Source organism: Phyllostomus hastatus, unplaced genomic scaffold, assembly GCF_019186645.2.
Source record: "Phyllostomus hastatus isolate PE091 unplaced genomic scaffold, TTU_PhHast_1.1 phas_contig_524, whole genome shotgun sequence".
Lineage (NCBI taxonomy): Eukaryota > Metazoa > Chordata > Mammalia > Chiroptera > Phyllostomidae > Phyllostomus > Phyllostomus hastatus.
In genome coordinates, this window is record NW_025333900.1 from 16,461,555 (window position 1) to 16,487,811 (window position 26,257).

The 26,257-nt window shown below is 41.1% G+C and overlaps 1 protein-coding gene across 3 annotated transcripts in view; it reads right to left on the minus strand.

Annotated features, from left to right (window-relative positions):
- The window catches only part of ZNF326 (zinc finger protein 326), a 43,399-nt gene extending 37,773 nt beyond the window's left edge, over positions 1 to 5,626 (minus strand). For 2 of the 3 annotated variants that reach the window (XM_045847120.1, XM_045847119.1), the window contains exons 1-2: positions 5,482 to 5,626; positions 3,137 to 3,184 (exon numbers count right to left, since the gene is read on the minus strand). In XM_045847120.1, the coding sequence (XP_045703076.1) occupies positions 3,137 to 3,184; positions 5,482 to 5,497 (64 nt within the window). In that variant the 5' untranslated portion in view covers positions 5,498 to 5,626. The remainder of the gene's footprint in view (positions 1 to 3,136; positions 3,185 to 5,481) is intronic. The other variant, XM_045847123.1, reaches the window with a different exon arrangement.
- Between the last annotated feature and the right edge of the window lie 20,631 nt (positions 5,627 to 26,257).

The window sequence follows — 26,257 nt, forward strand, 5'->3', positions numbered from 1 at the left end:
TATGGAGATCATTTGGAGGGTTATCAGCTAGGAGGGGGATGGGGCAGAATGGGAGAAAAGGTACAGAGAATAAGAAGCATTATTGGTCCCAAAATAGACAGGGGGAGGTTAAGAACATTATAGGAAATGGAGAAGCCAAAGAACTTATGTGCACAACCCATGGAAATAATCTATGGAGATTGCTGGAGGGGACAGAGGTCCTGGGCAGAGAGGGCAAAGGGGGGGAAAACTGGGACAACTGTAATAGTATAATCAATAAAATGTATTTTCTAGCCCGGGCTGGTATGGCTCAGTGGATTGAGTGCCAGTCTGCAAACTGACAAGTTGCCAGTTAGATTCCCAGTCAGGACACATGCCTGGGTTGTGGGCCAGGTCCCCATTTGAGAGTGTGCAAGAGGCAACCAATCGATGTATCTCTCACACTTCAATGTTTCTCTCCCTCTCTTTCTCCATCTCTTCCCCTCTCTCTAAAAATAAATAAATAAAAACTTTAAAATTATTATTTAATGGAGCAAGAAAGAAAACACAGAGATACTGGAAATACAACTTTCTTCCAAGAAATGGTGTAGAGAAAATTTGTTTCCTGGCATGTTTTCCAATGTCTTCATTTCAGTCGACAGAAAATACAATGCTAATGATGAAGTGTATTGTTAGCTTCACTTGATAACTACTTATCTTTTATTTCCTAAAGCCTACAGCACTCTTCCCCTAGATAGCCTCTTGACTTATATCTTCACCTCCCTTAAATATATGCTCAAATGTCACCTTCCCAGTGAGTCCTTCGTCAGCTACTCTAAAATTCTTCCTCTCTCCCCCTCCTCACACACACACAGTCATCATCATCATCATCCTTCCCTGCATTATTTTTCTCCCTAGCAATTACCATCTTAAACATGTTACTTCTTTACTATGTCTACCGTACATTTAATCCTACTAGACTGTAAGCTCCAAAAGGGCAGGAATATTTGTCCATTTTGTTCACTACTCTATTGCCAGCTCCTAGAATAATATCTGATATATAGCAGTCACTCAAAAAAAATATTTGTTGACTGAAATCAAATTATATCCCTGAATTAAGTTCCTCATTAATAAAATATAGATAACCCAGACTTCAAAGTGTTGTCAAGCATTTGTCTTTAACCAGAGATGCATTTCACAATCATTCAGAGTACTTTTTCGTAACATACACAGCTGGGGACCACTTGCCCTATAAGTAAGATTCAAGGGGATCACCCTCAAATAAGAACCATTATTGGAACTAAAAAGAAAAAATAAAAATACTAACATTAGTGACAGAAATTTCTGAAGCTCTTTTTGCAACAAAAAGAGCTTGTACATTAAGAAAAATAAATTTTTCTTGTACATTAAGAAAATAAATTTTGGGGCCTGCATGTCAAAGTCCTGTATTTAGACATTAAATCCAACTCTTTAATAACTCCTACTAGAGGTCATGCATGACCTTCTGTCTTTCCAAATCACTTTCTTATGTAAAATCACTAGTCCTACTCACTTCAGTTTAAAATCTTGGATTCATTTTTATTCATCCCTCTCAGTTTTCTACTCTCTACTACTAGTTAGCCTACAAGTTCTGCTAATTTTCTCCTGAAATATCTTAATATTTTTTCCTTTTCCACTGTTTTTTATTTGCCCATTTAACATTCACAAATAATTTTACAGATTTACTCTTTTCACAGATTATTTACAGGGAAGATCAGAATTAAAATCGAGCATTGGAAGGTTCCAAAAAATTATCAGCAGGGATGGCGCAGAGTATAAAGGCAAAGAAAGAAAGAAAAGAATGAACAGAACAGACAAGAGCAGTGTGTGGCCACTTCCTACCAGGCAGGAACCCCGACTTCCTTAAGGCAAAGCCTTTACTCTGTTATGAAATATCTTAATATTTTTTAAATTACTATTTCACCTCCAAGTCCAGGGTCTTAAAATCATTATACCTAAATTTATGAAATAGCTGTCTAGATAATTTTCTAATTTGCAATCTAACCTACATGTGGATGAAAATTAAACTTCCTTTGGTAATTTTATTAGGTCACTCTCCTGCTCAGTAAGGTATTTTTCAGCACTTAATAGACAGGGTGGGGCAAAAGTAGGTTTAGAGTTGTTCACATGGAAAGTACTACAATAATTAATAAATAATAATACAAGAATCAACTCTGTGCTTCATGTACTTACAACTGTAAACCTACTTTGCCCACCCTGTATATTGAATACTTCCTATACAGTGAGAGATTTTAACCCACATCAAACCCAAAGCTTCTCTAAATTCTGAGAGATGATAAACAGAAATCAACTGGATGGTAATTATTCCCATGAAATGATATAGTCTCCTTTGTTTAGTAGTACATTTGCTTAAGTTTTACTTTATGAATATATTATATTCTGTACAGCAATTGAATTTTGTATTTCTCTGACAATCAGAATTTTAATTCCACTCCCTGGGGTCCTTCATGCAATACTTTTCAAAATCTCTTTGATTTGTTCCATGTTCTTTCCTGCATAATTATCCTGTCTGGAAGAGCCTTATAGTAAACTATCAAAATGATATCCAGTTGTTTTCTGCATACCTCTCATGATTTTATCTAACTCTGTAGTCACAACTCCAACATCATGCTTATGTTAATAAATAATCAGGCTTTTTCATGTGCTCCTCTAGTCAGTTCTTTAAATACTAACACATTTGAACACATTAAAGCAAATGACCTCAAAAACAAGGTCAAAAATATTACAACAGAAGCAATATAGAACCAAGCCAATAATCCATTTAATCTACATTACTCAAACCAAAGCCTCTAATTCAACAAAAATGTCAGCCAGTTTCTTGTAACTCATCACTCAGAATACAGTCAGGCCTTTTGGAATAAATTAAAGGGATCGCAATTCAAATAAAACAAAGAGACGAGATAATATGAATGCCTTAACTTTTTCTAATCCCAAATTCCCTAATTCAAATACTAAATACAGTATGACAACATTAATCCTAAGAAGTGATACATCAAGAGAAAAAAAAAAACACTGAAACAAGGTAGGACTGGCATTTTACTCAGTACTTTATACGTATGAAAAGAAAAACTGAAATGTATCACTTAACATTTAAGAGCAAATGAAAACGGATACTCACCATTAAAACCCTGATAAGTATTTCTGCAAGCAGAGTGTGTGTAACAATCTATGAAGACACATTAACAGAACAGAATTAGTGCAATATTAGCAAAAATCTGAAATTACATACCCATCTATTTAAAAGAAACACAATATTTTAAAAAACTGTAACTCAATTATTCGCAAAAGTGGAGTATAATTACAAATATTTCATATGGGAAAACATGTATCTCTTTCTCTTCACTATCTCCCTCAGGTTTATCATCCAAATTATGGTAATGAAAAAATTAGTTTAAAACACTTAATATATAAAAACAGGCAAAAGAGAGGATCCAGTACTGATTTATACAGACTAACAAAAGAAAAGGCAAATACATTAAAGTATGTATTAATAATGGAAATAGGAGGACATCTGAGAATTGATTCCATGCAATTTATAATTTTTTTCAAAGATAATATTTCTTTTATCACTTAATTTACTCTCTTAAAATTTCAGAATCTTATTTGAGAAATATATATGCTTATATGTTTGAGTGTGTGTGCTGTATCTAACCAGGATGTGACATAACCCAAAACCATATTAGCAATTTCCCTGTCAAAACTAATTTAAAAATTGTCAAAGTCTCTAGTTAATTTTTCTAATAAATACTGAAAGAAAGGAATTTATACATTAGTTTTGATACAACAGAATCCAGCTCCACTACACAGGATTAGATTCAGACATATTTTTAGTCAAATACCATCCCCCAAAATATAGTGATGGGGTGAAGAGAGGGCATGAAAGAGGGAGTATTTTACCATTTACACTGTTTAGAATTGTAGGTACATGGTGATAATAAAAAGCAAACATACAGTTCTATTGTTTTTCAATTCTCTACAGAAAATGGATTCCCTTATGTGTGACGGGGCCACTTTAATTGCTCCCCAACCCCTCCCCCACCTTAGTATCTTCCTCTGTATCTTGGGTGTTGGTAGTCATCAACTCTGATGTGCAACACAATAATACATTTTTAAATTTAATTCCCAACTCTGGCACTTCAACTACTCATACATAGTTTAAAAGTATCTATATCAAAATGAGTCAAAGATCAACTAAAACAAAAACACCAGTTTGTGCTACTTAATAGCTGACCTTTCTATTACAAAGTAACTTAAAAGTATCCACAAAAGGGTTATACCAGTCCATTTTTATTCACTTAGACTTGGCAAAACTCTTTGTGGCAGAAAATCAAAGATCAAAAGTTCATTTATTAACAGTCACATGCTGAGATCATACCACATTCAATGTTAAAGTGTTGGGTTTTTTGTGTTGTTTTTTTTGGTTGGGTTAGAAGCTAACAACTAGTTCTTAGTGAACTGTTTTATTCAGAAATGCCTGGTTACTCAAGATTAAACCCAATTTAATCATTTAAGCCCCCTTTCACGTCTCCCTAATGCTGTCATTATACACTCATTTTCTCTTGACACCAATCCCTATGAAAGTTGGGCAAGTTTCAAGGACAAGGTGAAGACCAAATTATTTTACTTTGTGAGCATGTGAGAATGGTTCGAAGAACTGGTGTGAGAGACCGCTGAAAGATACTACTGAAATACAGTTCATTTAAGCAGTAAGTCCCAGCCAGGCGGCTGCGGACAGGTCTGAATCTGATGGGCATGTGAAGCCAGAATTCTAACTTTAGTCCGCTCCTTACACAACCCAGAGAAAAATGCTTTGGTTCGGAGCTACTTCACTAGGGTTGGACGACCAGGTCATGGCGGTGGGTGAGTATCTCAGTTGGCTCACCACAAATATCTCACTCTCCAATCTGAATATGTAGATATCCACCTACGCTTATCACTTGGAGACGCCCTTTAAACTCGCCTTAAACTAAGACAAACAGAACTATCACCGTATACAAGCCTCTAAAAATCGTCCCCGGGGCTGAGGATTTACTAAACGGACGACCTGCGTGGCTGCCTCGTGCGGGGGGTGCAGGCCGAGGGAGCAGAGGCCCCGCTCGCCCCTCGGCCGGCACCGGGAAGTTGGGAGGCCCGGGTCAATCCTCACGCACCCGGGCCGAGCGCCGCGGCCGTCGCGCTCTGGGCGCGTCCTTCCCCACCCAGGTCGGCCCGGAACTCCCAGGTCCCCGGGCACAGCGGGCGCCGGGGGCGCGGGTGGGATCGGGGCGCGCGGCCCCCACGGAGGCCGATTCCCGGCACTGGGCCCGCGGCTGGCTGGCGGGCTGGCGGGCTGGAGGGCGGGCGGGCGGCCTCCGGGCCCGCAGAACAAAGCCCACACGGCCATCTTGAGACGGTAAACAGACCCCCAGCGCAGGCCACCCGCCTCCTTGCCCACCGCTGCCACCAGCTAGGGGCGGCGCTTACCGTCCTCGAAGTCCATGGCGGAGGCTCCGGGCCGACAGCCTCGGCGGCACTGGGCTGAGTAGCGGCCGGCAGCGAGCCTCGGTGGCCCGCGTTTCCACACTACTAGTCCGCGCGACCGAAAGCGACGCTACCGGCCCGGCAGCCTCAGGCCACAGTGAGCTTGGGGGTGGGGCCGGCCGGCGCTGCCAGTCTCCGTAGTGCGGCCTTAGGATTGGTTAACGTGAGCTAGTGGGAGGGACTTCGAGTGGGGGCGGGAAGCAGGTCCGCTGTCAAGCTCCCAGGTGCTGACCCTCTTAGAGCCGCAAGGAGGAACGTAGGTAAAAAACAGGAGCGCCGAAGCTGACTGGGGTCGCGGGAAAGCGAGCTAGGTGTTCTGGAAGGTAAAGCTGCGGCCCGCCATGTTTGATCCTGGCAAGAACGAAAGGATCTGGTTGGAATACCTTCCTCCTGCCCAAACTGATAAACCACGTGCCGACCTTTTGCTTTTTATTGGCTGATCAGAAAAATGTTAAATTTCTTGGAGTTTCTGCTGTGAAGACACAGAAGTCCGAGACTTATTTTAGAGAACTTTGTATGCAAAGAACAGGTTGCTAAATAGGAAATAATTGTGGAAATAATTGGAGGCAGGCTATTACAAAGTTCTGAATTTTAAGGTTCAAAATAAAAAGGTAGAAGTTCACAGGGAAGATTTTTGGCCGTAGTCATCCAGAACTTGAAGGACAACCACGTGCTAACACACACAAATACTGGCATTGTATTATTCCACTTTGGAAGCAGTGTTAGGGGCAGTGGGCAAAGTTACTCACCCGTGGGGCGATATGGAAAAACACAGCTGTTTAGTCATTCAGACCGTGAGCGGCTTGGATTCCAGGTGAATTGTTTTTGTTTTTGTTTTGTCCCCCTGCAGAGAGCATTGAATTGATCACAGGATAAGAAACCATAAGTCAAACCATTTGATCTTCAATGTCCAAACAGTTACTGGGACCAAGTTCCCAGAAGACAGCCTCTGGAAATAAGACTGGAGGAAAAACTCAGAGAAAACTACCATGTGCTTTACTGTCGCCCCAAATATGGACAGAATATTCTTTCTTCATCACTTTCCTTCTGCACCCAGATTGATTGACTGAGTTTTCCACCCTTTTCTTGTTCTCTTTTTCTCTTATACTTGTTTTGTATTCATGTAAGCGGAACATGTTGAAAACTGAGCTCATAATTTCCCTCCTCAAACCTGCTCATCTCCCTTTGTGCTTTCATCTCCATACGTGGCGTCAGGAGCAGCCACCCAGTAATCGCAGCCAGAAGCCTGCAACTCGAGCAGTCAGGACACAGCCCTCCAAGACGCTCCCATACTCAACCCATACTGAAGTCTTTCATCTACTTACCACCTCATAAAATTTCTTAAACTTGCCCACTCCTCTCCATCCCCATGACTACTATTTGAGTTAGACTCTCATTTCTCTCCAGAACTATTGTTGTAGCTGCCTAATTAATTTCTCTGTCCTTTGACCTTGACATTCTCAGGCTCCTCAGGGCTGCAGTGATCCAAATGCAAATCTGAACATGTCCTCATGTGTTTCTGTCATAGATTAGGTCGAGGCAAAGCTCCTTAACCTAGATGGCCACTGCCTGACCTGCCATCTTCCTATGTCTCTTCCTCCTCCTCTCTCCCATACTTTCCCTTTTGATCAGCAATTTAAGCCACTTGCAGTTCCCAAAACACCCCTATATTCTTCCATGCCACTGAACTTTTGCTTATGTTGTTCCCTCTGTTTGGAACACTACGTGGTTAACCGTAGTCATCTTTAACACACAACTCAGGATTTACTTCCACTAAGAAATACTTCCAGATCCCATCCCTGACACCCAGGCCAGTTTTTCTCAAATACTAATGTGCATATGATTCAGCCAGGGATCTCATTAAAACTCAGAATCACATTCAGTCAGTCTGGTTTGGAGCCAGAAGGCCTGCATTTCTCACGAGTTTCCAGGAGATGCTGCTGGTGGTGACCATACCATATTTGGAGTAGCAAGACCCTAAACTCTAATTATTTATCTTTTAAAGATTGTATTTATTTATTTTTAGACAGAGGGGAAGGGAGAGAGAAAGAGAGGGAGAGAAACATCAGTGTGTGTTTGCCTATCATGCACCCCTTCATGGGGGCTTGGCCGGCAACCTAGGCACGTGCCTGGGAATCAAACTGGCAACCCTTTGGTTTGGGGTGGGTGCTCAATCCACTGAGCCACAGCAGCCAAGACCCTAAGCTCTATTTAAAGCTCCTCCTAGGATTTCCCTGGGCTAACCTCTGTTATAACACTATTTCCCCTGCATTAAATACTCTGCTTAGTTTTATAGCTCTCCACATTAAAAGCTCTTTGTGATTAGAACCAAGTCTTTTTATCCTAAGTATCAAGTGAATATGTTTACCAAATAAAACTGTGCTCTTCATGACATTTTTAACTTTTTTTTTTCTTGTTATCCACCTTCCACCCCAATTTACCTTCTGGCAAAGGAATGAATTTGAAGCCTGAGATCTTTTAGTCTTGGCATGACTCAAAGAGAATAAATATTGGGTCATTTGTGTTTGCGTGTCATGGGTACACATGGCACGTGCACACACACACCCCTTTTTTCCCTGAAAGAGAAAACTACCAGGCAAAGAACTGCCAACTCCAGAAGAAGCCTGGACTTGTCACACATGCTCAGAGAGCCAGAATATACAGGCCACTTCTCCCTTTCCTTCCTGTTTTCCACGTAGACAGTGGTTTTTCACAGAGGCAGGCGGCCATACCTCAGAGACACCTCTCAGTACCTGAGTTCACCAAGCTGTCCCCTAGTTCATTTATTGAAGAAGTATTTATTGATCAAGCACCAACTATGTACCAAGCATGTTTTACTAACTTCCTTGTTCTCTCTTGTCTATTTCCCCACCCCTGCCCCATGTCTAGCCAGGCTACTTAGCCTGTTCCCTCATTGTTAGGCTCAGATTTTTACCCTGAGGGGCCAATGTTTTGTACAAACTCTTATGCCATTTCATCTTCTATACATTTTATAGTAAGTGACAGGTTAGTAAATACCAGACGAGCAAAGTCCTCTGGAAGAAAGAAGAGAATAGGGCTTTTAACATGCAGAGGTAAAAAGGATGTGTTGGCTGAGGTCAAGGGAAGACAAGGGAAAAGGAGGAAATGAAGGGTTACACTTAGCACCTGGCCGTGAGGAGGTTGTCGGAGAAATCCCACCAACCCATTCCCTAGAACCTGAGAAGATCTAGATGAGCAGACTCCCTGTGGACCCAGAGGCCCTTGTTCTTCATCTCCTAACCTTCAGCCTGCATGTCTTCTACCACTACGGTAGCACAGGACCATCTGCTGTGCACTGAATAAGCCAGGGATTTTCACATTTCTATGCCTTTACTCATCTTGTTCTCTCTGCTTCTGTTGTGTTTCCTCTCCTCCTCTGCCACTCTTCACGGTTTATTGTCAATGTTGCCTCTTTTAAAAACTTTCCCTAAGCTCTTAGTCAGAATCCCCTTCTGTGTTATCACAGCTGGATTCTAGGTATAATTAGTGAGTTAGTTCATTATATCTGTGTCAAGCTCCTTTGTTTGTACTCCTTGGATGTGGAGATTCTTCCTTGACCCCTTCGTGTGGCCTGTGTGTCACCCATTTTCTCTAAGGGAGGAGAGCATTAGCCAAATTGCCAATAAAGAAGGGATTTAATGAGACTGAAATTGGGTTCCCAGTGCTTCATCTGCAGAAAAATACAAAGTCTTTCAATTATTTTGTAGGTAAATGACAGTGGGGTGACAAAGAGGAGTTCAAATTTCACAATGCTTTCCTAATTTGCTCCAAATACTTCTTCCCCAATGTGTTCTTTAAGGAATTCATAAATACTTAGAGAGGGGAGTTAAGAATGAAGAATTACTAGTTATAGCAAAGTAGGCAAAGCAAACATAAACAAAGTAATTCCTACCGAGGGCTGTAAAGACTTATCAAAGGAGAACTGGTCACAGAGCCACCACAATGGAAATCTGCTGAAAACAGCTGGTGTGACCATGCTGATGGATGTGTTTCGTACCGACAGAAGGACGTCTCTCTCTGGTTTTAATATACAGCTTGAAAAAAATGCAGGTGACTTTAAAAGCTAAAAGGAATAGCAATGAAAATAATAACTAACCTTTATTAAGTTTTATGTATTAATTAATGCTCAAAAGCTCTTTGTATGTGTTAACTCATTTTTTTTTCTGCCCAGTAAACTTGTGATGTAGGCAATGCTATCACCCCCTGCAGAGATGATAAGGAAACTGAGATCCAGAGAGAAAATTACTTGCCCAAGGTCACTCAGCTAAAGAAAGAGAAGAGCCAAGATGCAAACCCAGGCAGCCTGGCTCTGGAGCCCAGGCTGGTATCCCTATCATTCTAAAGTGCCTACTGTGCTCTACTGAGCAGCTCTTGTGTGTCAGAAATTTTGATAGACACTTTACATGCCTCATTACTAATTCTTATTTAAAAAGGGAGGTTACATGTTTTTCCAAATGAAGACAATTAAAGAGAAAGGTAAGTTACTCATCCAAGACCACACAATCAGTAATTGCTAGTTTTGTATGCATGATAAATACTATAGAGTCATGCTTAGATGTTTGGTGTATGGAACCAACCTTGTAAACCCAATATTATCATCAAAGTCTCAGGTGAAAAGAAAAGTAATTTAGATAATCTATAGATCATCTTGCATAATTGTCCATAATGTAGTCAAAGAGACTACATACCAAAAGAAATGGTCATGAATACTTTAGAGGTTCCCCATTTTGTCCTGTGCTTTTGGCTTTCCTCAAATTAGAAAAACTCTATTAGCTTTACATATGCAACATAAAATTCCAATACAAAGGTGCTTTGAAAATGTAACAGTTAACTTTCTTCCTTGGGTACACATTATATAAAGTACTATACATTTGTAGAAAATTAGATCTATTCACTCATGGAGGCTCAATTAAACCTCTGAATTATTGCCACTCATTTTATTAATGTTATAGCCCATCATGTATTTTAATTTACTAAGTAAATTGAGAGCAAGCTGTCTGTGACATCTGTCAAGCCCACTGGTTGCCAGAATTGATTTGGTGGGTCTACCATGCTGGGAAGTTGTCCCTTTTCTTCCTGACTCTGTCACAAGTGTCTCTCCCCAAGCTGCATGCTTATTGAAGAGGAAGATATTCGTAGATAGAGGGGGACAAGAATCTACAGGAATCAAGTTTTTCTGCTGGAATATCCAAGGCCTTTTTAGTAGGTTATCCCACCTAGCTGTGTCTCAGTGGAGATTTCATTTTGGGGTCTTCATCACCCTAGCACCATACCTCCCTCATGGTAAACTCTTTAAAATGTTTGTTGGCCCTGGCTGGTGTGGCTCAGTGGATTGAGTGCTGTCCTGCAAACCAAAGGATGGCCGGTTCAATTCCCAGTCAGGGCACATGCCTAGAGTGCAGGCCAGGTTTGCAGTAAGGGGTGTGCAAGAGGCAGCCAATGTATCTTTCACACATCGATGTTTCTCTCCTTCTCTTTCTCCTTCCCTACCCCCTGTCTAAAAATAAATAAATAAAATCTTTAAAAATAATAAAATGTTCGTGGAATGAATAAAAAGGAAACAGACTCACAGTTATTGCCTGTATTTAGATAGCTTCAATTCTACATTAAGGCAATACATATCAATAAAAAACACAGATGTACCAAATTCAAATATGCACACATATAATCTAATCCCCTTTTTTAGAGAATCCTTACCCACCACATATACTGTGTACAAAGAGAAAAGGGCACAGTCCTAGGACAGCCAGTAGGGGGCACCACACACCAAACATAGATAATATTTGGCTACAGAAATTGAGCACATGTTCTATCTAGTTCCTGCTGGTCAAAGGTTTTTAAATGAACACCAGGTAGAAAATATTCCCATGGACCTGTGCTCTGCAGTTACCTGAATTTCTATTTTGGTTCAATTTTGAGCATAAATTTTCCTGTTCACCTTATTTCGCTAGATTTCATTTTCAGAGATCAATTTTAAAGCATGAAACAATGAAAAAATGCTCATTAAATTTGAAAATCAAAATACAAAATTGTATATTTAATCTTATAACAGCTATGTTAATATTTTTTTTTACAGACAAAGCATATCTTAGCCAAGAAAAAATTAAAGGAAGTCCTCACTACCAAATCAGTATTATAGGAAATGTTAAAGAGATATCTTTAAGAAGGGGGGGGGGGGGGGTTAACAATATGAATACTAAAATGGCAGTAACTACCTATATATCAACTTTATAATTACTTTAAATATAAATGGGTTAAATGCTCCAACCAAAAGACATGTGTGGCTGAATGGATAAGAAAAAAGATCCTTACACATGCTGTCCACAAGAGACTCACTTAAATCAAAAGACACACAGAGACTGAAAGCAAAGGGATGAAAAAAATATTTCATGCAAATGGGAGCAAAAAGTAAAAGCTGAGGTATCAATACCTATATCAAACTACATAGACTTTAAAGCAAAGTCCATAACAATAGAAAAAGAAGGTTTTAGCAATTCTACTTCTAGGTCTTTATCTCAAGAAACCCAAAATACTAAATCTGTACATCCCTATGTTCATTGCAGCATTATTTACAATAGCCAAGACATGGAAACACCCTAAGTGTTCACCAACAGATTAGTGGATAAAGAAGTGGTGCACACATGCAGTGAGATATGCCTTAGCCATGAAAAAGAGTGAAATCTTACCATTTGCAACAATGTGGGTGGACCTATATAGAATTAAGCTAAGGGAAATAAGTGAGCAGAGAAAGACAAATTCCATATGATTTCACATATATATGACACCAAATAAATAAACAGATAGATAAACAAATGAAACAGAAACAAACTCATAGATACAGAGAACATTTCGATGGTTGCCAGATGAAAAAGGGGAGTTGAAAGGAGGGGTGAAAAGGGGGAAGGGATTAAGATGCACAAACTGCCAGTTACGGAAACAGCCACAGTGCAGCACAGGGAACAGAGTCAGCAACACTGTGATGACTGTGTGTGCTGTCACATGGGCGCCAGACTTACTGTGTGTTCACTGCTGAGTTATAGAGATGTCTATGCACCTAAAGTTAATACAAAATTATTGTATGTGAGCTATAATTGAAAATCTTTTAATATTTTTCAAAAGATGAAGTGTAAAAATAAAATGGAAAGAAAAATTCCAAAACATGAGCAATGTTTCTATTTATGATGACTTTTTATATGTACATAGGCATGCATGTTTCCTCTTCTACATTCTGCAAATTTTTTAGTACTTTTATAATGTCAATATATATGATACAAAACAAGATACAATATTTATTAACAATCAGTGTTTATAAAAAGTTCTCTCTAGCCAAGCATTGTATTTCATTCTCTTTGTAGACGTAGCTATCGTTGGGGCAAGGAGGAGGAGCCTCCACTCTAGAATTATCTAGAGTCATCCAGGGTATTTTATTTTTAAATGTATGAAAAAAACCACATGATTTTTTAAAAAATTGATTTGAGAGAGAGAGAAAGGAGGTGGGGAGAGAGAAACATTGATTTGTTGTTGCACTTATGTATGCACTCAGTGGTTGTTTCTTGTACGTGCCCTGACCAGAGATCAAACTTGCAACCTTGGCGTATAGGGGATGGTGCTTTAACCAACTGAGGTACCCAGCCAGGGTTAAAGCACTTTTTAAATTAAGTTTATTGAGGTGACATTGTTTAATAACATTATGTAAGTGTCAAGCAAATTCTATAATACATCATCTGTATATTGCATTGTGTGCTTACTGCCCAAAGTCTAGCCTCCCTCTGTCCCCATAAATTTGGCCTTATCTTCTATCTTCACCTTCCCAACCATCCCCCTATCCTTCTGGAAGTGCCAAAACTAAAACTTCACTTTGAGGGTTCTGATTTAATAATGACCCTAAAATTGTTACCAATGTTGAACAATTTCCAAGATACTTACAAAACATACTGTTGGAATAAGTTCTCTTCTGTCTCAGTAACTTATATGTTTTGAGAAGATTTGGATTCTGGGGGTGGGGGGACTTTAGAGATTGAATAACCAATCAATCCATGTGTGGGAAATGAGGTAACAACTACACCCTGAATTAGGGCTGGTCCAGACACATGTACATCTTCCAGCTCTAAAAACTGGCTTGGTTCCAATGCTCCCTCTAACTCCCCTGCAGCCCTTGGGAGGTAATTAGCTAATAACAGTAAAGGGCTTTTAAACTAAAACATGTTGTGTGAATGTTCAACACAGGAAGCACATGCAGGATTTCCTCCGACTGCCAATACTTTTCAGCAAGGGACAATTGATACATCTTTTAGCCAATTTCTCTTTTGCAACTGAAATCTTTCTAATCTTTATTCTAAGGGAGCAAAGAGTTCTCTTTTTTTCAAATGTGTTTCCTACAAATCAAAGACCTAAAAAGATTCTTTTTATTTTTTTAATTTAGATTCTAAACTTTAGGATCTAAACTTTAGTTTCTAAAAGTTTAGGAACTAAACTTTTTTGTTTTAATTTAGTGATTTCTCTCCATTAAAAGTGAGGTTTTTGCCTCAACAAAACACCACATGGAAGTGTGGTTTGTGCTAATGAAGCTTAGGCAGTGGGCTGGCTTGCCTGAGTCACAGAAGGCAGGCACTACACAAAATTGGTCATAGTAGGTGGTCCAATATGAGTCCGGGAAACACCCTACCCATCATCTGGTTTTAAAACAAATGATTTGTGCACAAGGTAATAAGTCAAATAGTAGAAAAGAACTTCCAATGAAAAGCATCAGGCATTCCCCTTCTCCTTGCTCAGCTCCAGTTTTCTCTGCAGAAGAAAACTCTGGTTTCATCCGTGGTGAGGTCACTCAGTGGAGGTCAACCTCATTCCACCTCTCTCCCCTTGGGTTGCCAACTGTCATCCCTATCAGTCGATTCGACTGCACAAAGATGCACAAATACCTCATACTACCCTTCTCTTCCCAGTGTTTGATAGCAATGATGGTGTCGTATCTCCTCTACTGTAATTTAATTTTATATTTTTAAATACTCAATTTGTTTTTAAATCCTCACCCAAGGATATGTTTATTGATTTTAAAAAAAGGAAAGGAGGAAAAGAAACATTGATCGGTTGCCTCCCGTTTGTTCACTGCCCAGGAATCAAACCTGCAACCTCTTGGTAAATGGGATGATGCACTAACCAACTGAGCCAGCTGGCCAGGGTAGGACTCAACTTTCTACTTCTTTTTAATATAGTATCTGTGGTTTTCCTATTCTATAAAATGAAGGTATTGGTCTTTTCAATTCCTCCACTTTTCCTCTGCTTTTCATTTTTGTCAGCAACATTTACCACTGGCAAAATTATTAATATTTACATTCTATAATGCAACCACAAAAAAGGCTTTCCTACTTATCTATAGGCTGAATTTAGGAGTTAAAAGCCTATGCACTGCCCTCACTGGTGTGGCTCAGCTGGTTGGGCATTGTCCTGCAAAGAGAAAGTTTATGGTTGGATTCCCAGTCTGGGCACATGCTTGTGGTTTTGGTCCTAGCTCTGTGCATAAAAGAGGGGCAACAGATCAATTTTTCTCTCTCCCATCAATATTTCTCTCCCCTTTCTCTCTCCTTTCCCATCTCTCTAAAAATAAAATAATAATTAAAAAAAATTATACTTTAGAAAAAGCCTGTATACTGCCTTCCAAACAGGACAGCATGAAAAGGCAGGGGCTAGGGGAGGTAAATTTACATTGAAGAAATCTGGCAAATACTACTTTAGTCAGGTTATCAAGGTCAAGGTGGTAAGCGACCTTGACCTTGATAAGCATACAGCCTTGATTTGACGTGACAAAAATGATACTTCACTTCTATGGTCTTCTCTGCAAAACAGTGATCCCAGTCTAATCATGAGAAAAACATCAGACAAATCCCAAACAAGGGACATTCTATTGAATAGCTTAGTAGTTCTCCTGGAACCTGTCAAGGTCATCAAAAACAAGGGAAGTCTGAGAAACTGCTGCAGTCAAGAAGACCCTAAAGAGACAGAGTGATTCATTGTAATGTAGTATCCTGGATGAGACCTTGGAATAGAAGAAGACATTAGGTAAAAACTAAAGAAATCTGCATAAAACATGGGCTTTAGTTATGATAATGCATTAATGAGTATCATTAATCATAACAAATGAGTGATTCTTATGTAAAATGTTAATAAGGGAACTCTGTAATATCTTTACAAATCTTCTGTAAATTGAAAGCTTCTAAATCATAAAGTTCATTAAAATATTAAAAAATGTGAAAAAGGCAACCGAGCACGTATACTTTATTATGATCCATATAAACATTGTTCAGTGTGAATATGCTATGTTGACCTTTTCCATTAGGCTCAATGCTATAACCCCTGAGTCTCTCAGATGAGGCTATTTCTAGCATCAAGGTCAAATAGATTGCCTTTTCTTACATTTTATTAACTGCTTATATTCATTTCCGGTTGCTTCATGTGTGGTCTGTGACTTTATTGTTCAGAATTTGTTTTTTCTTAAGTTCCTAACCATCATTTTATCTTGTGTGTTCAAACTGTGGCCTTTTCTTCCCAGTTCAACTATTAACCCACCACTTTTGCTTTTTATAATTTAGAAATTTGTTGAAATCTGCAGTCCATTTATTTCCATCCCTTCCCTTCTCATTATACACTTTTTGGGGGTACTTGTTTACTGTTATTTCAAGTGTAGTCATAGGGGATAGGTAAGGCTCTCTCTCCTGTCTTGAAAGAGGAGCTTACTTTACCTTCCACACAGTTTCATCAACACTTACTGAGAGCAGACTAGCTGGAATCTGGCATAAAGGAAGGAAAGGCCTGTGGAGTCCTACTCTGGCTGATATGTAGTCCTTAAGGAGAAATAAGCAGTGCATTTCATCAATCAGTGGCCTTACTCCCACCAGATATTTCTAGAAGCACATTATTCTGATTAATCCAACCCCCAGGGTAACTGTCAGAGCACATCTGGAGGATGTAACTGACTTAATAACAAGCCACATTTAATCACCAAAAACCATGGCACCGATATATTACAACCATCCCTCTGAATCCCATGTTGAAAATGTACTGCCCCTGCCTGGGAGCCAGCTCTAGGATGCTCTGAGACCTCACCTCTGCATGTCTCCTCTAATTCTCATTCATTTATCTGAAAAATGAAGGAAGACAGCTGTGACTCAGCAAAATGTCTTATTATTTATGAGGGACAGCCCTGTCTCCCTTAGCAACTTCTCTCTATTCTTCCAGACTTTTGTCTTTTGAGCTGCACTTTGCCAGAGAGAAACTTCAATATTACAAACTTCTAATTTTTTACTTAAGAATTTTGGCAAATGTGAGTTTAAAAATGAAGTCCCTATACTGAAAAAAAAATGATACTGAAGTCAATATTAGAAAATCTCAAAACACTTAACCCTCAAAACCAACAAATGCCTAAATATAAATAACAATGTAGGAGGGTCCAGCCAAAGGGTCCCCAAAAGAAGGATTTGTAATGGAGTTCAGAACTCAAGGTGTCCAGGAAATACTAGAAAAATATATAGAATGTCCTCACCCTCCACCCCAAGGGAAGGGACAAATAGAGCAGGGCCATTGAGAGCTGTTTCGCATAGCAACAGCCTTGCAGCTACCCTCTGGTGTGGTTATTTAGCATATCTATAACCTTTCACTGGTTGCATAGATATGTTAAATAGCTGTGATCAGCTCTGAGCCAGGGGAATGGAAGTAACTTCCCCACCAAAATGTAACTGGGGGGCAGGTCCCACGAGTTACAGCGCCTGCGTGGGACCTCAGAGAAAATTGGCTCCAGGACATGGGGCCACGCCTGCCCAGACTCATGATGGCAGCCCAGTGAAGCTGGAAGGATATGAGTTCTGGCATGTGAGGCCCAGGGTGGGAGGAGTCGGAAATGGGGCTGCAGAGGAAGATTGGCGCCGGGATTTAAACCCAGACTTGGCGACCACTGGAGAGAGAACCATGCAGCTGTGGCAGTGAAGGGAGGACCGCAGCCACTGAGGGGAGAACCATGTGGCTTTAGCAGAGTGGGGACTCCCGCAGCCGGGCAGACACCATCCGGGATGCAGCTGCCTGTGGCTTCTCTACCGCCCAGCTCTGAGCCCCAGCCAGCTCTGCAGCCGCGGCCTTGAGAAGGGGCCACCAGTAAGTGACTCGGGAGCACCAGGTCACTGCCCAGCTGCCGCAGCCACCGCCAGGCCTCCGCACGCTGCGCCCGCGCTCTCACCACTCGGGCTCAGACAACCTTGCAGCCACCTGCTCTGGCCAGGACACAATGAGCCCCGAGCTAGCCCTGTCTGTGCTGCTGCTGCTGCCGTTGCTCTCCCAGAAAGGGGGATCACCCCACCCCCCCACTGCAGCCATGAGAAGAATTACCACAAGTCTTTAGCTGGAGATCCTGGCAACACAACCAATGGTGCTGGGAACTAAGGAAAGCCTGCCAGCTGAGCACAGATTACTAGGAAAAACTGAGAGCTGCCTAAGCCATGGACTTCTATTTCTTTTCCTGAGATATGGTACCCCAGACTGGGCAAAGGGGGGAAGGAAGGACTGTGTGTGTTTGTGGGTGTTTCAAGGGACTTTGGAATTTTGACAAAAACATTAATGTTACAGAACACAACAAGGGGGGCCTGAGACAATATACTATTATTGAAAGAAGGCCCCAGGTCCGTTATGTCCGCTGCCAGAGGAAAGACGTCTCTCAATGCCAGAGATTCGTGAAAAGGAAAGGAAATGTTTATTTAATGCTATGCTAACTTAAAGTAGTGACCTAATGTCTTTATCAAAATCCTAAAGTCCCTTAAAACACCCACAAACAGACACAGTCCTTCCTTCCTTCCCCCTTTGCCCAGTCCAGAGTACCGTATCTCAGGAAAGGAAATAGAAGTCCATGGCTCAGGCAGTCCTCTGGTTCTTAGTACTCCATCTCTACTGGGAGATCTCCCTGGGTTCCTGGCACCCTCGGCTGAGTCGCCGGGATCTCCGCTAAAACCAGGTGGTGGTTCCCCTTCTAAAGCTGTGGGGGTCCCCACTCTGTCCAGGCCTTGTGGTTCTCCCTCTCAGGGCTGCGGGAAGGGGAGAGTCCCCACTTTGCCAAAGCCGCATGGTTCTCTCTCCTAAAGCAGCACGGTTCTCTCTGGGATGCAGGAGTCTCCACTCCGTCAAAGCCGCGTGGTTCTCTCTTCCTCAGGGCTGCACATGGCTCTCTCTCCTCAGGGCTGCGCATGGTTCCCCTTCCTAAAGCAGCATGGTTCTCCTTCTCAGGGATGCAGGAGTCTCCACTCTGCTAAAGACGCATGGTTCTCTCTCTAATGGCCGCCAAGTCTGGCTTTTAAATCCCCGCGGCCAATCTTCCTCTGCAGCCTCATTTCCGACTCCTCCCACACTCGGCTTCACATGCCAGAATTCATATCCTTCTAGCTTTACTGGGCTGCCATCTTGAGTCTGGGCAGGTGTGGCTCCATGTCCTGGAGCCAATCTTCTCCGAGCTACCATGCAGGCGCTGTAGCTTGGGGGCGGGGGATCTGCCCCCAGTCACGTGTTGGTGGGGAAGTTACTTCCATTCCCCTGGCTCAGAGCTGATCACAGCTATTTAACATATCTAAGCGACCAGCCAAAGGCTATAGATATGTTAAATGACCACGCCAGAGGGTAGCTGCAAGGCTGTTGCTATGCAAAACAGATCTCAATGGCCTTGCTCCATTTGTCCCTTCCCCCAACCCACACCCTGGGTGGGGGGATGGAGACATCTTAAAATCTCCTGGACACCTTAAGTTCTGGACCCCATTTCAAATGTCCATTTGGGGTCCCCCCCTCTTGGCTGCACCCTATAACATTAAGTCATTACTCTTAAGTCTGTATAACTTGAGTAAATAATTACTTTCCTTTTCACCAATCTCTAACATGGAGAGCTATAATTCTCTGGCTTAGGGAAAGGTGAACCTAGTACAGGGAGACCCCAGGAGAAACGGGGGTCAATTTGGTAGCATTGTGGGACCCTCTTCCCTGGTGGCCAATCGGGGAGGATCATGGGAAACCACATGCGCAGTAGCTTTAAAGTAATGCAACTACTTGTATATGCTCAGTAAAAACCCACCAAAACTAGCCAGAAAGGATCCTCCCTATAAGAATAGAGTCCCTGCAGCCCATGAGGTCAAACTCTGCTTGGAGTTGGCCTGCTCCCATGTTCTCTTCTATGAACTCTGAGTGTTCGGTTCAATTTTTGTCCCGATCACTAAGAACCTGGTTACCTGTGCACACCTGTGACAACAAGACAGCCATATAAAAGCTATTCAAGAATAAAGATTATATGGTAGAGATGCAATTAATAGATGTTATATATTAGTGGTAAAAATATTGGAGAACATGTTAGGAAATGAGAATATGGATTGGGTAGTAAATAACCTTAGGATGCAATGATTTTGTTACATTGTTAGGTTAATTGTATTGCTGATACGTAATACATGTTTTTTCATGCGTGGAAGGAAACTCACAGAATGAGGGCTTTGTGGGTTGTGGTTAAAGCACATAGGCACTTAGGTTTGGATCCTAACTCTGGAGCAAGTCGAGTGACCTTGAAAAGTTTCTTTGTCTACAAAGTGAGGATAACAATGGTGACCAAGTGTGGTGAGGATTAGATAAAATGATTCATTTAGCACAGTGCCTGACATAGAGTAAACACTCAATACGTTTTCACCAATACTGTTAACAAACTTTTATAAGTTACTCATTCAGGGGAAAAAAATTTATATAAATGGTGAGCAGAGATCTGATATGTTTCATTCTTTCTACATTTCTCAATTGGGTCACTTTTTGAAAAGGGTTTAAGGTAACATTTAAATTTTAATTTAAATGGAGGATACATAAGTATAAAAAATTCTGTTACCCAAAGCAATATGTTTCGATTAAGCCAATATTCTTGTAGGAGACCATTCTGCATGGCGTGGACCCAGCTCCCACTCGGACATGCACAGGACCCATGCCCACAGGTAGGTTCTCCTGTGGGGAATCAGGCCTGCAATGTGCCTAGGCCGCTTTGAGTGTTGCTTTTTGCTAAAACTCCCTCACCCTGAATTGAGACACCAAGTGCTTACTGTAACTTCCTAAAATCCATGCTAAACTTTCCAAGGATGAGTGTAACAGGTTCAACCACTTTTGCCTTTTCACTTGCAAATATCCCTCTTCTGTGATGTGATTAGCAGCATTGTCTCCTTTGTTTTCTGTAAAAGGTAACCACCTAAAGAGAACCTGTGCATAGTAAATGAGGACCATCACGTAATGTGCCCAGAGATGGAAATAAAGGCCTGTCATGGCGGAGGCCGAGGCTTTTTGCTCCCCTTGAGAGTGAAGCCGCTCGCCCTTTTCATAGGACTCAGTAGTCCATGTGAATGTCTCCCCCATCCACAATGTCATGGACCCCACAAGCTGGGGTCTGCATCACATTCTAATTAACATAGAGTTGGCAATTTCTAAGGAATTAAAACATTGTATGAAAATGCAAACATTATACTAAGTACTATTTAATCTTTCACACACACACTCTTTCTCTCTTTGACGTTTGAAAAAATGATTCCTGGACTTTATTAAAATTAAAAACATTTGCTCTTTGGAAAACACCATTTAGAAAATAAAAAGGGAAGACACAGATTGGGAGAAAATATTTGCAATACACTCGTCTCATGAAGGATTTGGGTCTAGAATATAGAGAAAGCTCTTGTAATGCAGTAATAAGAAGAAGACCTAAATTTTTAAAAAATGGGCAACATATTTAACAGGTGAATCATAAAATAAGATATACAAATGACCAAAAGCTCATGAAAAGGTGCTCAACATCATTAGTCATCAGGCAACTACAAATTAAACCCATAATGATATGCTATTATGCATTCAATAGGATGGCCAAAATTTAAAAGACTATCGAGTCATGTATTGGCAAAAATATGGAGTAATAGCTGAAACTCTACCACACTGCTGGTGAGAATGTAAAATGGTACAATTGATAGGGGACTCAAGACTTGGAATATTTTAGCTTAAGGTAAAAAGTTGTAAATCTAGCAAGTAATGTGTATGTTAAGCTTTTGTTTCAGAAACTACAGATAAGGCCCATCCTGGCTCCTGGGAAAAGCAGCCGACCTCCTGGGGCACTGCTAGAGATTACTGCCTGGGGACATGTTGGAGGCATCGGGGCCTTCTATGTGACCACCCCCTCCCCCTTGGGAACAGCTAACTGCTGAGAACAGGAATGCTGCAGCTTCCCTCACCTAATCCTCCCTGGATTTCAAAGCCCTCACCACACCTTCTTTGTCCTCCCCCACCCCCTAATAAAAGATCTGGCCAGGAAAGAGAAGGGAAGATGGTTTGTTAGGGTATGAGCAGAGAAGATCAGATCTCTGATTGCTGACCATCTGAATAAAGCTCCCATAAAGATTCAATCACTCTCATTGCTTATTGGATTTGGTAGTGACAGGCAGCCTGAATGCCGGTGTCTTTTCTGGTTACACAATCACTAAGAAAACAGTTTGACACTTTCTTATAAAGTTCATGTATCTATACGAAGAATTCTAAACAAATGTTCATCGCAACTTTACTCATAACAACCAAAAATTGGAAACAATCCACATGTTCATCCACAAGTAAATGGAAAATAAACTGTGATTCCTCTATACAATGGAACACTACTTGGCAGTGAAGAGAATGAACTGTTAATCCAGGCAACTATGTGAATTAACAGCTCAAAAACCTATGCTAAGTGACAGAAACCAGACTCGAAAAAGTACATAATATGTAGTTCTACTTATGTAAACTTCTAGAAAATGTAAACTAATCTCAGTAACAGATTAGTTGCCTGAGGCCCAGGCGAGGGTGGTTATAAATGGAAATGAGAAAATTGTTTTGAGGTGATGGAAAGGTTCTATAGTTTTACTGTGATATCAGTTATATGGCTGGATTCTTTTGTCAAAACGAACTGTACATTTTCAATGAGTTCAGTTTATTATATATAAACTATATTCTTTTTTTAAGATTTTATTTATTTATTTTTAGAGAGGGAAGGGAGGGAGATAGAGGGAGAGAGAGAGAGAGAGAAACATCAATGTGTGGTTGCTGGGGGTCACGGCCTGCAACCCAGGCATGTGCCCTGACTGGGAATTGAACCTGCGACACTTTGGTTCGAGGCCCGTGCTCAATCCACTGAGCTACGCCAGCCAGGGCTTATAAACTATATTCTAATAAAATTAATTATATAAAGAAGCAAAAATAGAGTTGATCTGTTAAAAATCAGAAAATTTCTAAAATGTCATTGCAGAATTAATTATAATAGCAAAAAATAAGAAGCAGTTTAAATATTCTTTCATTTGGTACCACCCTGCCTGATTTCAGGAGCTGTAATCCCCCAAGGCTAAAGCCGGGTAAAGGACCTTGGGACCATAAGCCACTTAAGAGACAAAGCTTATTTTCACTGTAGGGGCACCACCTCTGCCCCCTTCCACCTCACCCTGCTTGATCCCAGGCAGATGACTGGTTAGCCAATGAAGGGTAAGATTCCTCAAAGGAGGGATGACCTAAGACAGGCACAGTCGTGAAGGGGCCCTTAGGAAAGGACTTGGGGGCTATAGAAAAAGGGGGTGATGGACCCTCACCCCTCAGCTTTGACCTAGTTTGAATCCTCATTCTGTCTGCCAGAAGTCTCCTAATCTCTTGGCTGCCTTACTTCCCCTGCCTAATTTAGGCCTGAAACAATGCCTTAAACCTGAAACAATTCCAGAGGTGGGTGTGGCCCTGTGCTGGAAAGGGTGGGTTCCCTGGGGCAATCAGGCCTAAGAAAGAATGCATAAAATCCTATGAAACCTACTTTGCTAATACTCTCAATTTAAATGATAAGGGTCCAAGCAGGAAGTAAGTTTGTTCCCCAAAGTTTTATGGCCTTTTAACTATCTAACCCTGACTCAGAATAGGCCATGAGTTCTTTGAATGTTATCTATTGTTCAGTCATTTCTGTGTCACAATGATTGATGAGCTTTATGTATACACCCTGTATTCCTGTGCAAATTGAACTCAATAAAAGCTTGTCAAGGTAAGGGTTGGGGCACTCTCCTCTCCAGAGAGTGGTCAAGGCACTCTGAGTCGCTCCCCTTCAGAGAGTGGCTGTGCCATCCCTTTTCCTCCATAAGATTTCAGTGGTCTGTGTGAATTTGTCTTGTTTCATCAATAACGCCGCAGACACTGCAGCCCGGTGTCCACATCATTATTTAATAGGTATTTAGTAAAATCAGTTATGATGAATCTATACTGTAGAACACTATGCAGCCCATTAAAGATGTTGAGGTAGTTCTACATGTTTTATATGGATGTTTATAACATGAAGTGAAAAGGCATGTTACTCAACAGTAACATACATAGTATATATAGTATAATAGTATACATAGTATAATCTATGTCACACATAGATTATAACATTAATCTATGTATAGATTATACATAGTGTAACAGTATACATAGTATAATCTCATTTGCATAAGTATATTCTATACACATGTGTATATTTATATACATGAAAATTCTGAAGGATCTATGCAAGGTTATTGAGTGTTTAACCAGGGGCTTAACTATAGGATGAGACATTTACAAAGGGATTTTTAACTTTCCCAGTTTTCAATATTGAACCTTTACAATAAACTAGTTTTCTATTCATAACCAGCAGAAACAATAGTGATGCTTTCATTGGGAAAAGTAAAACAACAGTTGGGATAGCCTGGAACCTTCCAAGCATCATTGTGAACACCAGTCACACTGTCCTCTCCACATGGAAAAATACTGATTAATGGGAATTTCTGGTTAAACTGGACACCAATAAGTACAGATTTACTACTACATGTGAGGAAGGAAAACATATGGCTCAGTTCTTCCACCAACCAGCTGAAGAGGGTAAGTCATTTGTAGAAGGGAAAGTGTGGTGACCAAATTTGGCAAGGTGGGAGGTTTTCGACCTAATCACTCTACCTCTCAAAAAAAAAAAAAAAAAGACAGAGTCAGTATCTTTTGGTCTGGACAACAAACTCAGATTATTTGTCCCTCTACCCTCCAGGATGGCATGCTCTAAGGGTAAAACTACTAGAGATCAGAGCCCTGCAGCACTGCTTTCTCTGCAGATCCTTGGACTCTTCAGGCAAAGAACATTTTGACAGCCCAGAATGTTCAGACAAAACACCCATGATTCCCCCTTACATAACAGACAACATCAGGGCAATCCCGAAAACACAGCTCGGTGTGGCATTGTGCCAGGGAGAAACTCTCAGAAACCCTGTCACCTTCCTGTGTCTTCTCAGCTCTGTAATTAAATATTCTCTTACTACTTCCCATAGCTCCCCAGGTCTAGGCCGTAATTATCATGACAATTTCTCCAATGTCCTAATTTAAGAAAATGAAAAGCCCTAGAAGAGGAAAGCCAAGACCCCAGGACCTGGATTCAGCAGCCTTATCTGCCAGTTCCAGTGAGGAAATCAGCCAAATAAAGAGGGGATGAGTCATCTCTTTCCTCACTCCCCTATCTCCCCTTGCTTGCCCTTCCTGTATTCTTTTCAAAGGAACAAAAAAACTTCGCTTCTATTTTTCTTGCTCCCTTAGTAATCTCCCTGCCCCATGTAGTTCTTCACGGGCTCAGCTCAGCCAGCAGAATTCAGTAGACAATCTCTACTGGATCAAGATACTCTACTTGGCAGCATGTTTTGGAAAACTTTGTTTTTATGAATAAATTATTATTTAATTTTCATATGCTTTAGTGCATCTTCACGTGACCAATTAAACGTGAGCAACCTGATCCTCCTCTAACAGAGCCCAGCTTCCAGATATGGGACAGGAGGCCCCGGGAAGATCTATCTCTGCAGCCACTCTCTTTTTCTCTCTGTCTCCTCCATGCTTTAAGAAGGGACCTGTGAGGTTAACAACAAGGCCACTGTACTTGGTCCGCCACCCCACCCTCATCCAGCTACCTCAGCAGTGAGTCAGGGAATTCCAGGGAAGCCTAGAAGTGACTCTGCCTGAGATGAGGGCCATTGTGCAAGCAATAGCTTGACATTTACAGGCAGCTACAGGATGTTTAAGGAGGAGCTGAAATTCCCCAGTTGAGGTGGGTCCAACTGCTCAGTCCTGGGGAACTCACACCCAACATCTTACTTCTTTGGCCTGCTCACTGTCACTTCTCTCCTTTCAACTCCGATTTTCAAAATTTCCTGTCTTCTTTTCTTTTTGCCTTTAAAGAGATTTGGAGAAGTCAGTGGTGAAAAGGGGGCCATCTATAGAGGGGAGGAGAGGTTGTCACTCATTTTATACACATACCAAGTACCCAGGGCTTTGTAAGATCCTGAGGACCAGGACTCCTGGCTAGCACCCCCTGCACACGTCTTAACTCAAGGAAGCAGAAGAATCCACCCCGCCCCACCCCCAAATCCCCAGGCCACTTCTTCCCTGTCACTGTGCTCATTCTGCAGGAATGCCTAGCCTTTCTGAAAAGCCAAATGAGTCAAAATAGCTCAAGGTTATCCCTTTCTGATAATAATATCATTACTATAGTATCTAACAGTTTACAAAGCCCTCTTGCCTATAAATTATCCTGTTTAAGTCTCACCACAACCTTTGGAATAGTTTTCATTATTATTCCCTATTTGGGGATAAGGAAATCTGGGTGTTCACTGGTTCAACAGAGAAT